At 42.7% G+C, this 12,058-nt stretch overlaps 1 protein-coding gene and 2 long non-coding RNA genes across 3 annotated transcripts in view; 1 reads left to right on the top strand and 2 right to left on the bottom strand.

Moving 5' to 3' along the window:
* Positions 1–6,508, top strand: part of LOC144586075 (uncharacterized) — a 34,903-nt gene extending 28,395 nt beyond the window's left edge. Inside the window, exons 3-5 of the long non-coding RNA XR_013540798.1 lie at positions 4,709–4,888; positions 6,096–6,292; positions 6,402–6,508. This is a non-coding gene — a long non-coding RNA (uncharacterized LOC144586075). The remainder of the gene's footprint in view (positions 1–4,708; positions 4,889–6,095; positions 6,293–6,401) is intronic.
* The window catches only part of LOC144586073 (uncharacterized), a 64,865-nt gene that overhangs the window by 22,149 nt on the left and 30,658 nt on the right, over positions 1–12,058 (bottom strand). The gene's annotated exons all lie outside the window — the stretch shown is intronic.
* On the bottom strand, positions 6,541–8,758 carry WDR89 (WD repeat domain 89). The gene has a single exon (XM_072986797.2). The coding sequence runs from the start codon at positions 8,756–8,758 to the stop codon at positions 7,607–7,609; it is 1,152 nt and encodes a 383-aa protein (XP_072842898.2). The 3' UTR covers positions 6,541–7,606.

Raw genomic sequence — 12,058 nt, 5'->3', positions numbered from 1 at the left:
ATCATCGTTCCACTGCCTAAAAAGTTGCCTACAAACAGTCCGAATGACTACAGGCCGGTGGCACTAACTTCAATCTTAATGAAGTGCTTTGAGCAGTTAGTTCGGAAATATATTATCTCCTGCCTTCCTCATCCCTTTGATGGGCTTCAGTTTGCTTATAAAGAAAATAGATCAACCGAGGATGCGATCAATACTGTGCTTTATATGGCTTTATCCCACTTGGAAACACAAGGGAATTATGTAAGAATGCTGTTCGCGGACTTTAGCTCTGCTTTTAACACCATTATACCCCACAGCTTAATAGACAAACTTAAAGATCTTGATTTTCCAGATTCTATCTGTCTGTGGATTTTGGATTTTTTAACAAATCGTCCACAAAGGGTTAAACTGAATGACTACATCTCTACTGACAAGATACTCAGCACTGGCACTCCACAAGGCTGTGTCCTTAGTCCACTACTGTTCTCCATTTATTCATCGGATTGCACCAATAACCATCCCAGTAATAGGATTATCAAATTTGCAGACGATACTACACTAGTAGGACTTATCTCTGGGGATGATGAGTCTGCGTATCGGGACGAGGTATTACAGCTATCCCGCTGGTGCAAAAAAAACAATCTTTTATTTAACATCCAAAAAACCAAGGAATTCATAGTGGACTATAGGAAAAAAAGAGCAGACATTCAGCCACTGTATATAGATGGAGTTTGTGTGGAACAGGTGGTTGAATGTAAGTTTCTTGGGACTATCATAACAAATGACCTGACTTGGAGTGCAAACACCGCTGCGTTAATCAGGAAGGCACAACAACGGTTGTATTTTCTAAGGATTCTTAGAAAGCAACAATTGACTGAGAGTTTGTTAATCACCTTCTATCGGAGTTCGATTGAGAGCATATTATCCTACTGTCTCTGTGTATGGTTCACGAGCTGCACAGTGGCAGAGAAAAAGGCAATTCAAAGGGTGATTAAGACGGCCCAAAACATCATTGGCTGTTCACTCCCCTCTTTGGAAGAATTGTATAAGAACAGATGTAAGAGGAAGATATCTAACATACTGAAAGACTCCTCTCATCCGGGATATCAGCTCTTTAAACTATTACCATCAGGAAGGAGATTCAGGGTATTGAAAGCAAGGACAAGCAGATTCAAGAACAGTTTTTACCCAAGTGCAGTATTGAGTTTAAATGTGGGGCCATAGGTTTTTGGTGGATTTTAATTGCTGAGAGAAAATGGGGTATCTATATTTGGATGGTGAAAGTTGTGTATATTTTAACTTTTTTTTGTAGTGTTGTCCAGTTTTACCTTGGGGAAGAGCACCTCATTTCGTTGCACCCACTTGTGAGCGCAATGACAAATACATTTCTTATGTCTTATGTCTTATGTCTTATGTCCTTACACGGTAAAATGTCTCAATAAAAGAAGAACCAGAAAAAAGCCCAACCCTGTGAGATGGGTTCAACACTATGAAACAGAAGGGACAAGGTCTACCCAGTAAGTTTCAGGGATCAATAGGAACTTGCTTGTCCAGCTCCCAGTACAACACTCTTAACTGCACACTGGCTTTTCTCGTGTTGTTAAACCAGTAATTGGCCACTTGTTTCATCTATTTTGTTTACTAAGCTTTCCAATTCACAGAACACTTGTAACAGTGACTTGAATCAATATTTATTCTAAATTTATTCCTACCCTTGTGGAATCAAGGATGTGGGAATCCTCATTGAACTGCAGGAAAAGCTGCTGCATGTTTGGCGTTTGTTTGTTTAAAGATCCTAACATCAGAGTAGTTAAATCAGTTTAAGAAGTTCATTAATATGTTTGACATATAAAGCCCTAAACCTGAAGGACCACCTCCTTCCATATGAGCCTACTCGGCAATTAAGATCTAGCCAGGGGGCCCTTTTGAAAGAGCCATCCCTCAAGGAGGTAAGAGGGATGGCTTGTAGACAAAGCGCCTTCTCGGCAGCTGCCCCCAGACTATGAGGTGCCCCCAGACTATGGAACGCCCTCCCGACTGAGATTTGTCTGGTGCCGACGCTGATGACATTTCGGTACCAGGTCAAAACCTTCCTGTTCCAGAAGGCTTTTAATTGAAATAATGTCAACTGTGGGTCCTGATGGCAATTTTTAGAGTATCTATTTTAATTGTATTGTAATTGTTTTATCTTTTTATTGTATTTTAATTGTTGTAAGCCGCCCAGAGACCTTTGGGTAGAGTGGGTGGCATATACGTTCGTTCAATCAATCAATCAATCAATCAATCAATCAATCAATCAATCAATCAATCAATCAGTCAACTGCTGTTTAACAAAACCTGCAACATGGGAGGTATCTGAGCAGTATGAGGTAGAAAGGATCAGACTCAACTGAGAACTGTGTAAGAAGGTAACGTCTGTGCAAACACAAGACCTACCTGCTTGATATTTTAACAATATCATAAACCTTGGGTAATGGTACTTGGTATAAAGTATAATAAGGCAACCAGTAAATTCAACTGAAACGATTGTGTTTCAGACATATGATGGGAAGATAAGATTCACAAGGTGTTTTTTTTTTTGCTCGGTTGAGCAGTGGAATGAATGTCACAAGGGTAACTTGGTGTCTGAATGGACGCATCCTGTGAATGCTTCCCACTTCTGTCCCTGTTTCACCCCTCCCTCTACCTACCATGAAGTGCAGAGACTTCACCACCAGCCACAACGGGCACCAGCTCTCAGGCTCCACATTCTGAATAAAACTAGAACCGGGAAGACAGTGGACACCTGAAGGCAATTATTAAGATGAATGGCCAGAGGTATCTCTCCAAGCAGGGCCTGCTCTTGTGTCATGGAACACCATGGCTAGCCCACACACATACCTGCACCTTGAATCAAAGTGACTCATCTCCCTCTTCTTTCCTCACCTGCAGGCTGAGGCTGAGCTCCAGGTTTTAGCGAAGATACATATGAGCTGCCTGACAAGCCTCAGCTATATTTTCCCATGAAATTGCTCCCGTTGTCATAAGACAAGAATCATTATCATATATCCTTTTTTATAGAACTATTACTCAGTGCTACTTACGGAGATCAAATTACCTGTTGTCTTAAAAGGAGAAGAGTGTTGAGCGAGCGGTCGTATTTTCTACCAGGTGCGGCCAGCAGCTTTCTTCCAACCGTACTCCACCGTGGCAAGGGCTGGCTTGCAGATGGTCACAGCAGAGATGCTTCTTGATGTGGAGCAACACTCTTTACCAGAATCAAATACAAAAGGTTTTGCTCCTCTAGATTAGAAAGTAGAGGCCCTGTTTACTGCCAGGCGAAATAGAAGGTGCCAGGGCTTACCTTTAAGGCAGGAGTATCTGGGACCATTTCCCCATCTCTAGGACCTTCGTAGGGTGGGGAGCACACCAGTCCTTCTATGCGAAACCAGCTGTGACCAGAAAGTCACTACTAGCTTCAAGAAAACCCTAGTATTTAAAAGAAACCCAGATGTTCTTCTAAAATAAGAAAGATGTGCCTCGTTATGAAAGGAAACTCATAACCTCTTGGAAAGCCAATTCTCTGTGAATTGTGGGGATTTTGGTTGAGAAGAATGGCTCAAGAGACTGTCGAGACACAAGAACATCCATAGCTCATGTATCCCACAATACCCACCCCTCGTTTAAAGCCACGGATTACCTGTGTCAGCAGGAGCATCTCTCCCAGTACGTAGTTTATGTGTGACTTGCCTTCTCACAAACACTCTCCTCCAAATTCCTAAAATTCATTATGTGTTAATGAAGGAGAGGCATCTCAGTTGTGGAAGGCAAGGTGGCTGTCAAATTCAGGGAGTTGTAAGGCAAAAAAAAGGTCACTTTCTATACTAAAATGAAAAACTATTTTGGCATTAGCTCAAGACCATTTCATTTGTCAAACCATTTTAATTGGCTGATTCCATTTTATTGGCCCGAAGTTCATTTCTTATGCCCACCAACATAACGTTATCCATGTTAAACCTCAGTAGCTGATTAATGCAAATTAAAAAGTCAGCAAAGGCATTGCACACCAAGTCAACTCAGCATACAATAGCAAATGCCTACACTGACCTCTTAACCTGCAACTCTTTGGCACCAAGATTTATGCTAATTTTCTTATGACACAATAGGTTTTCGGCCACTGTATTTTCTTTTTTCCTTTTATATTATTATAAATAAAAATAAATAAAATAAATAATGGCCCATTTTGGGAGCTTCTTGTTTGGCTCCAGTTTGCACACCATCCTACTACTGGTAAGGCTGCCGGGTGCTGGTTTTTAAATGTTTAACAAAAGAACACCTAAAACCCAAATTCAAATCTATGGAGTAACAACTCACTCTCTATCCCAAATCTGACTTGTTGCAAACCAACGGGGAGATCAAGTTTCAGAAGAGATGGAGTGGGTGGATAAGTGGTTGGTGGTGGTTGCTTTAATCCTGCCATTCCCATTTTGTCAGCACTGCCTCGTTTTAAGATATTTTTAGGCACTATTGTTAAGAACTTAACAGTGAAACGTCTTTCTGCTTGGGAAGGGGAGAGTAAAATGAAAACCCTGTTGTTGCTTGTCTTACGTTTAGTAAGTTTTGCAATAACCTACAAGAATTGGCTTTACAATTGTTTTTACCCGAAATGTTTCTTTCCTGCGGAATGTGTGGTTCTGCATGGTTGTGGGTAGAATGAGATGACTTTTTTTCTTCTTCTTTTACCCGCAAGGTGACATCTTTATAGAACAGCACATGAACGGTGGCACCCTGTATGATGAACTCTGTAAGTGCCTGTTCCTTAGAAAACCCAAATTTGCCGCTTGTCAAGGAGGTGACGGTATCCCAGTCCATCAAAGGCTGCACCCCTTCCAGCAACTCCATCTGTTTGACTTGAAGGCTTATGATTCAGGTTTATAGCTACTTTTTAGCTTTCTGCTACTGTCATCCTGCATTCTGAATTAGACAAACTGAATATGGTTACTAGAAAAAGACCAGGTAAAATATCAACCTTAACTTGCCATTTATTTAAAAAAAATTAATTTAAAAATGCAAATATGACACTTAAAAGGCTGTAAGAAATTCATTGTCAGCTGATCACATCCTCCTAACAAAACATGGTGGCAGTACATGTTGCTTCTCTGACCTATCCAGTGTATACCGTTTCCTCGAAAATAAGACCTAACCTGAAAATAAGCCCTAGTATGAGTTTTCAGGATGCTCATAATATAAGCCCTACTCCAAAAATAAGCCCCAGTGAAGTGAAACTCCACCCTCCACCCTTGTGCAGCAACCAGAAGATGACATGACTTGTAAAATAAAACATCCCCTGAAAAATAAGCCTAATGCATTTTTGGAACAAAAATTAATATAAGACCCTGTCTTATTTTTGGTGAAACATGGTAAGATACCACCAAGGACATTTTGGGGAATGCTCATGCATAGAGTCACAAAATGTCCGCAGCGACGTGATGGCACACTACGACAAGATACCGTAAATAGATGAGCTTTCAAGTCCTGTAGGCCTCTTCTTCGGGCTGTACATTGCAGGGTAGGGGAGACACAAAAATCCCCAAATCATCCTGGCAAGATGCTGAAGTTCTGGGATCCATACTTAAAACGTCCCAGGATGGAGTCTACAGACCTTGTTACCAGCCTGGCGTACCCATTTTCATCCCTCAAGGTGCAGAATCGGTTGGTCTTCCCCCCACCTTTGTTGAGCAGATATGAGTGATCTTGGGAGGCTCGTGGCCAAATTTTGGACTCCACCTTGTGCTATTGCATCATCAGATTGAGAAACTGCCATTGTTTGGGGAAAAAATGTAAAATAAAAGTACACACGTGGGCATTTCTTTTTGTTTTATTTTGGGGGGGGATTACGAAGTGAAAGCAATTACTCCTAGAGGCTTCCAGGAGCAGAAATTGACTTTTTTTTAAAGCAAAAAAGAAGTAAGGGCAAAAGCTAATTTTTCATATTTCTAAACTTAGACAGGTGTCAGGAACCACATAAATGCCCTGAATTTGGGTTTTAGGTGTTCTTACTGCAGTTCCTGCTGAATGTCCAGAGTGTAACCAAGAGCTGCTTGGTCACTTATGGTCTCCTTCTCTGCCCTACACAGTTAACAGCCTTGACCCATAACAAGGGCAACTGACCCTAAATCACAGTTGACTTGGATGCGGCTGGACACTAACATTACAAACCATCAGGAAACACTCAGCTGATTCCTTCCAGTTTCTTTTGGGATTGGGGAAGGTCCTTAAACCCACTCCTGGAGACTCCAAGAACTGAGATACGGCTTTTGGTCAATTTGAGGAGGTGGGTCTCTGGGGGGGGGGGTTTACAAAAATGCCCTGGGGATGCACAATGGCCACATCTCCTATAGGTAAAGGGCTACTGTCTCTGTGTCTTCTCCATTGCACTACAGAATAACAGCACTTTTGCAGTAAGAGCAGCCCATCCCAAATCACATGCAAGACGACTGCAGCCCCACCGTGCCAGGTCACACTGATACAGTATTCTTCATGCAACTCTGTATGTGGAAAGACAGCCCAGGAAAGATAGCCCTGCACTATTATTTATTTCATTTCCATTGCACCTTTTTTCCACAGCACCTTCATCAACAATAAAACCATCTCTTTTGGGGGGGATAAAATGCTAAATAGAAATGGAACTATAGGAAGGTAAAGAAAAATATTTCAACAAACTTATCCAGAGCCATTTCAGACAGCACTTTTTAATCTGCTAAACAGATTCCCACACTGGAATGCCAGTCCTAAGCATTCTTCACTGGATACTAGGGACCCACTGGTCTTGATTATGATTTTTTTAGAAGATCTGCTCAGAGTCAAGGTGTGTGTACCAGACACCTATAATAAAGCCTGCACTCTGAGAAATATTCTCCGCTGTTTAAAACATCTGCCCTTATGACAGGAAACAGTCCCGTATCATATTTTCTATGGCACATGAGCTATTCTGAATGATGATATGGACTCCACAGCATAAGAGCTGATAGCCTAATAAATTAGAACAGGGTCTTCTTTTTTTCACTGTGTGCACAATGGCCCACACATGCACAGCTGTTCTTTCTAAAGCACTTGTTCCCCAAGGGACATGGTCTAGAGGGGTGGGGTATAAATTTAATAAATAAATAAATAAATAAATAAATAAATAAGGGACATTCACTAGTCCTTTGTGAAATGGAAGCCCTTTTCCACTCAATCCAGTGATCTCTGGCTCATGGAGGTTCAAGCTGTAGATCACACAGGGCATTATACATTATGGGGTAAAATGCTCTGCATTTCCCATCAGCATTCTGCACTTAAGTTTTTAAGGCCTACACAGCTCTTTCTCCTACGGTACCATGACACAGCTATTGTTGTGTAGAGCGGCCTCCCCAAGTCATGTTTTTCAGGGTCCTTTTCAGCTGCGTTGGACTACAACCCTCATAATCCCCAGTGATACCGACAAGAGATAATAGGAACATTAATCCAACACAGCAGGATTGGAGAAAGCTCCTGCAGAGATTTATTTATTTATTTATTTATTGGATTTCTATCTCGCCCATCTAGACCAAAGGTCTACTCTGATGCATGTAAAAGAGGGTCCCTCTTGTATTCACTTCTCTGCTGATCAATTTTTCTTCCTTTTGAAATAGTCCTGGTGAACTCTAGCTCTTTGATGAAGAGAGGACACAGCTTTCAAAGATGTCTTCTTTTTGAAGGCTTTTTCTACCGCTCCAGGTTTCCATAGCAACAGCTGGGCATCCTCTCCACCAGTCAACAAAGAGCTGTCTTCCATATTCCAGTAAAAAGAGCGGACGGTAGCAGAGTGGCCATCATGAAGGGCTCCCACTGATGTCAGACCTTCAGTGCCACAGTCCATGAGACAGACGCTTCCTGTGGTCAAACCTCCAACAACAATCAATTTGTCCAACTTTTCATGATACAAGCCGCCAATTAAGTAGTCCAGTTTGGTGTTTTCTACGCCAGCGGCGTCTCTTGCGTCTGAAATGTGCAGCAACGTAATTGGCTCCTCCTTATCCAAGTGGTTGAGATCCCACCAACAAAATCCCTCGTCGTGTGTCATGCAGTAGACCTGCCGATATTCTTTTCCAGACCACCCGATGAAACTTATGGACGAGCCAGAGTTGCACGTTGAAAGCAAAGCATCATCTTCATTGTCCCTGTTAATATCAAACACATTCACCAAGCCATCGGTTGACCCTGAAACGAGGAGATTGGGTTGGATGGGATGAAAACGTATTTGAACAATATCATCGCTGTGGGACTCTGAATAGGCACCCAGCGGCTTTTTGCTGGAAGAAGGCTGGTTTGTGCAACCTCTGGCATCCCAGAACACTATGAATACATCTTCTGCCACTTTTTCTGTGCCGGCACACAGTATAAGGTCGTTGCAGCTTACATCAAAACTAATGAAGATGTTAGAAGGATAGCCGCAAAACAGCTGTACTGGTTCTACAGAAGCTGAACGGGTATCCCAACATTTTACGGTTCCATCACTGCAGGCCGAAAAGAGTACAGCTTCACTAGTGTGTGCAAATCGGACACCGTAGAGTAAGCCCTGATGGCTGCTATATTCTTGCAGCAGCGTTAATGTCTCTCTGTTATAAACCCTGATCGATTTATTGGAACAGGAAACAGCCACCAAATTGCTCTCTTCTCCTCTTGAAACATCTATGTCCAATAAATAAGTTGGGTCTTTCGTCAGTGCAGAACGTTTTGCTATTTGGAGAGCGGAAAATTGCTCCTTGATCTTCTCCATAGCAACAGTGACTAAAACTGCATCCAGAAAAGGTGAAATTCTGCAATAAATAAATAAGACAAATTAAATCAAGTTTCTGCCATTAATAATCTCTGCAACGCTTTTCAGCCTGCTAAATGGTCGGATACTTCTAATCTCATCTATCCCCTCAATTTAATAGTTCAGTTCTGTGACGGCCAAGTTCCCTCTACTTAGCAGCCACTCATCTCCAAATTGACCTCTTCCAGCTCCTACAATAATGTTAGTATCATCTGGAACTTTGGAAGATGGAGTTGAAAGGGACCTATAAGGCCAACCCCCTTGCTCAAGGCAGGAATCCAAATAAAAGCAGATCTGATAGATGGCTGTCCAATTTTCTCTTTAATGCCTCCAGTGTTGGAGTGTTCACCAGCTTCAAAGCTAATTGGTTCTGTTTCATACTGCTCTAACAGTTAGGAAGTTTTTCTTGATAGTCAGCTGAAATCTGGTTTCCTATAATTTGAGTCCATTATTATATGTCCTGCACACTGGGATGACTCAGAATAGATCCAGCACCTGCTGTTTGTCAACCTTTCAAAGATTTGAAAAGTGCTGTCATCTCTCTCCTCAGTCTTATTTTCTTAAGGCTAAACATGCCCAGTTATTTCCGTCTTTCCTCATTTTGCAACTGTGCATTTATTTTTTCCCCTAGGTGTAGAATGTTACACTATCCCTGTTAAATTTCATTCTGTTGATTTCAGCCCAGTGCTCAAGCCTATCAAGATCTATTTGAATTTTTCCCTTGTCTTACGGGGTATCAGCTGTTCTACCCAATTTTGTGTCATCTGTAAAACTGATTAGCATTCTCTGCCCCCCTCACTCAAGTCATTAATAAAAATATTGAAGAGCACAAGGCTACAGAATCGTACTCTGAGGGTGATGATTAATGGGTCCTTTTCTTAACCAGGAGGAGGCAACCAGTGGGGTACCCCAAGACTCAGTCCTGGGCCCGGTGCTCTTCAATATTTTTCTTAATGACCTGGATGAGGGAGTGCAAGGAATGCGCATCAGATTTGCAGATGATACCAAATTGAGCAGAATAGCTAATACCCTAGAACAGGGGTCCCCAACCCCCAGTCTTCAGCCTGGTACCGGTCCGTGGCACTGGCAGGACTGGGCTGCAGAGACAGATGTGCTCCCCCCCCGCATGCACACACCCCATGCACACCCACCACATGCACGACCCGCCTATCCACAGAAGCGTGCCCCACCCGCCCACAAGCGGGGTGTGCCCCACCCACCAACGCATGGACCGCCCCCCCCAACCGGTCCGTGGTTTAGAAAAGATTGAGGACCACTGCCCTAGAAGACAGAAACAAAATTCAAAATAACCTTGATAGGGTGGAGCACTGGGCCGAAAGCAACAGAATGAGATCCAACAGGTAGAAGTACAAAGTCTTGCATTTCAGAAAAGAAAACTAACTGCACAGTTACAAGATGGGGGATACCTGGCTCAGCAAAATTACAAATGAGAAGGATCTTCGAACTGCCGTAGATCACAAGCTAAATATGAGCCAACAGTGTGATGTGGCTACAAAAAAGGCAAATGCTATTTTAGGCTACATTAATAGTTTCCAAATCCTGCAAGGTGCTAGTCCGCCTCTATTCAGCACTGGTTAGGTCTCACCTTGAGTATTGTGTCCAGTTCTGGACACCACACTTCAAGACGGATGCTAACGGAGGTCGGTGAGGTTGATCAGGGGGCTGGAAACCAAGCCTGATGAGGAAAGGCTGAAAGAATTGGGCGTGTTTAGCCTTGAGAAAAGAAGACTGGGGGAGATGTGATAGCACTTTTCAAATATTTGAAAGGCTGTCATACAGAGGAGGGGCAGGATCTGTACTTGATCATCCCAGTTGCAGGACAAACAACAACCAGCTCAAGTTAAAGGAAGCCAGATTTTGGTAGAATCTCAGGAAAACTTCCTAACTGTTAGAGCAGTGCGACAGTAGAACCAATTACCTCAAGAGGTGATGGGTGCTCCAACATTGGAGGCATTCAAGAAAAACTTGTAGATATGCTTTGATTGTATTCCTGCACTGAGCAGCGGGTTGGACTTGATGGCCTTGTAGGCCCCTTCCAACTTCACCTTTCTATGTTTCTATGATTAATAAAGTATTTCCTTGACTATTTATTCATCTCAAGCTGAAATCCTGTCCCCTCTACTTGTACTTCACATTTGCCTGGAGGATTGTAGGATGTCTTTTGGGAAAAGACCAATCTAAAGCAAGTAGCTGTCTCTTCTTTGTTGCCTCTTAACCATTTTTCTATCCCCACGGAGTAGCTATTTATTTTCTCTGCCTTTTGCTAGGCACGTACCTGAAGAATGCCTTTTTGTTGCTTTCAGCGTCTCCTGCTAACCTCATCTGATTCTCAGCTTTTGCAACAGCAGGGATGAGTAAAACAGCACTCTCCTTCCCACATTTCCCAAAACCTGGCCTCCAAAAACGCAGTGCTTCCCGTACAGGCGAGCCTACAAAACCACTGTGACTACAGCAGTCACTGACAGCTTTATGGTCCATGTTTACAAATACGCAAAGGCAAAACTAACAAGAAGCACCAACTGTATAACGTCTTCCTGCTCATTCAAAACAAAGACAAATGAAACAGATCTGGGCTGACGCTGAGAAGGTCAGAGGATCACACAGTTATCCTGATCCTTGCATTCATTAACCACAAGACCTCCACCACCTACCAGCTAACGATGCATTTAAATTGTCTTACCCCCACCCTACTGCTTGTTAACACAATTTCCTCCCTTCCTTCATACGGTATAAATGTTCCGCCTCTTGTTTTGCCGGCTAGATCATAATCTCCAGAAATACCCGCTCAGACACACAAACACAAGCAGTGAGGGGAGGGGGACAACCCTAATTCCCAAGTCACAAATAATCTCACTAAGCTATTCGCTTCAGTAATATCCTGTGACAAGGAGGTCCCCAGGTTAACTCTGCACATCAAAGGAACGCTTTGGAGCTCATTTGCAAGTAAGCTTTCTTTAGCATTAAATATTGACATCCATTTGAAATTCCTATTCCATCAAGGAATAAGAAATGGCATTTCTCTTTCCGGTCACTGCCAAAAAAAGAAAAAACCTAAGCTGACTTCAGCCTAACCATTTTAAATCTGTCCTTTAGGCTGCCCAGGCTATTAACAACGTAATTACATAAACGCTGCCCAGCTCCCAAATGCCGTTCAGTAGGCTAAGCTCTTCGAAAGGCACGGATGGCAGCTTACACTGTCTTTCCAGGGCATAAGATGATGTTACAGGAAACCATGCTGTC

Source organism: Pogona vitticeps, chromosome 1, assembly GCF_051106095.1.
Source record: "Pogona vitticeps strain Pit_001003342236 chromosome 1, PviZW2.1, whole genome shotgun sequence".
Taxonomy (NCBI): domain Eukaryota; kingdom Metazoa; phylum Chordata; class Lepidosauria; order Squamata; family Agamidae; genus Pogona; species Pogona vitticeps.
This window is presented reverse-complemented; position numbering and strand designations above follow the sequence as displayed.

Coding starts and splice junctions, on each gene's coding strand:
- WDR89 (XM_072986797.2), bottom strand. CDS start 8,758: ATGGAGAAGATCAAGGAGCAATTTTCCGCTCTCCAAATAGCAAAACGT.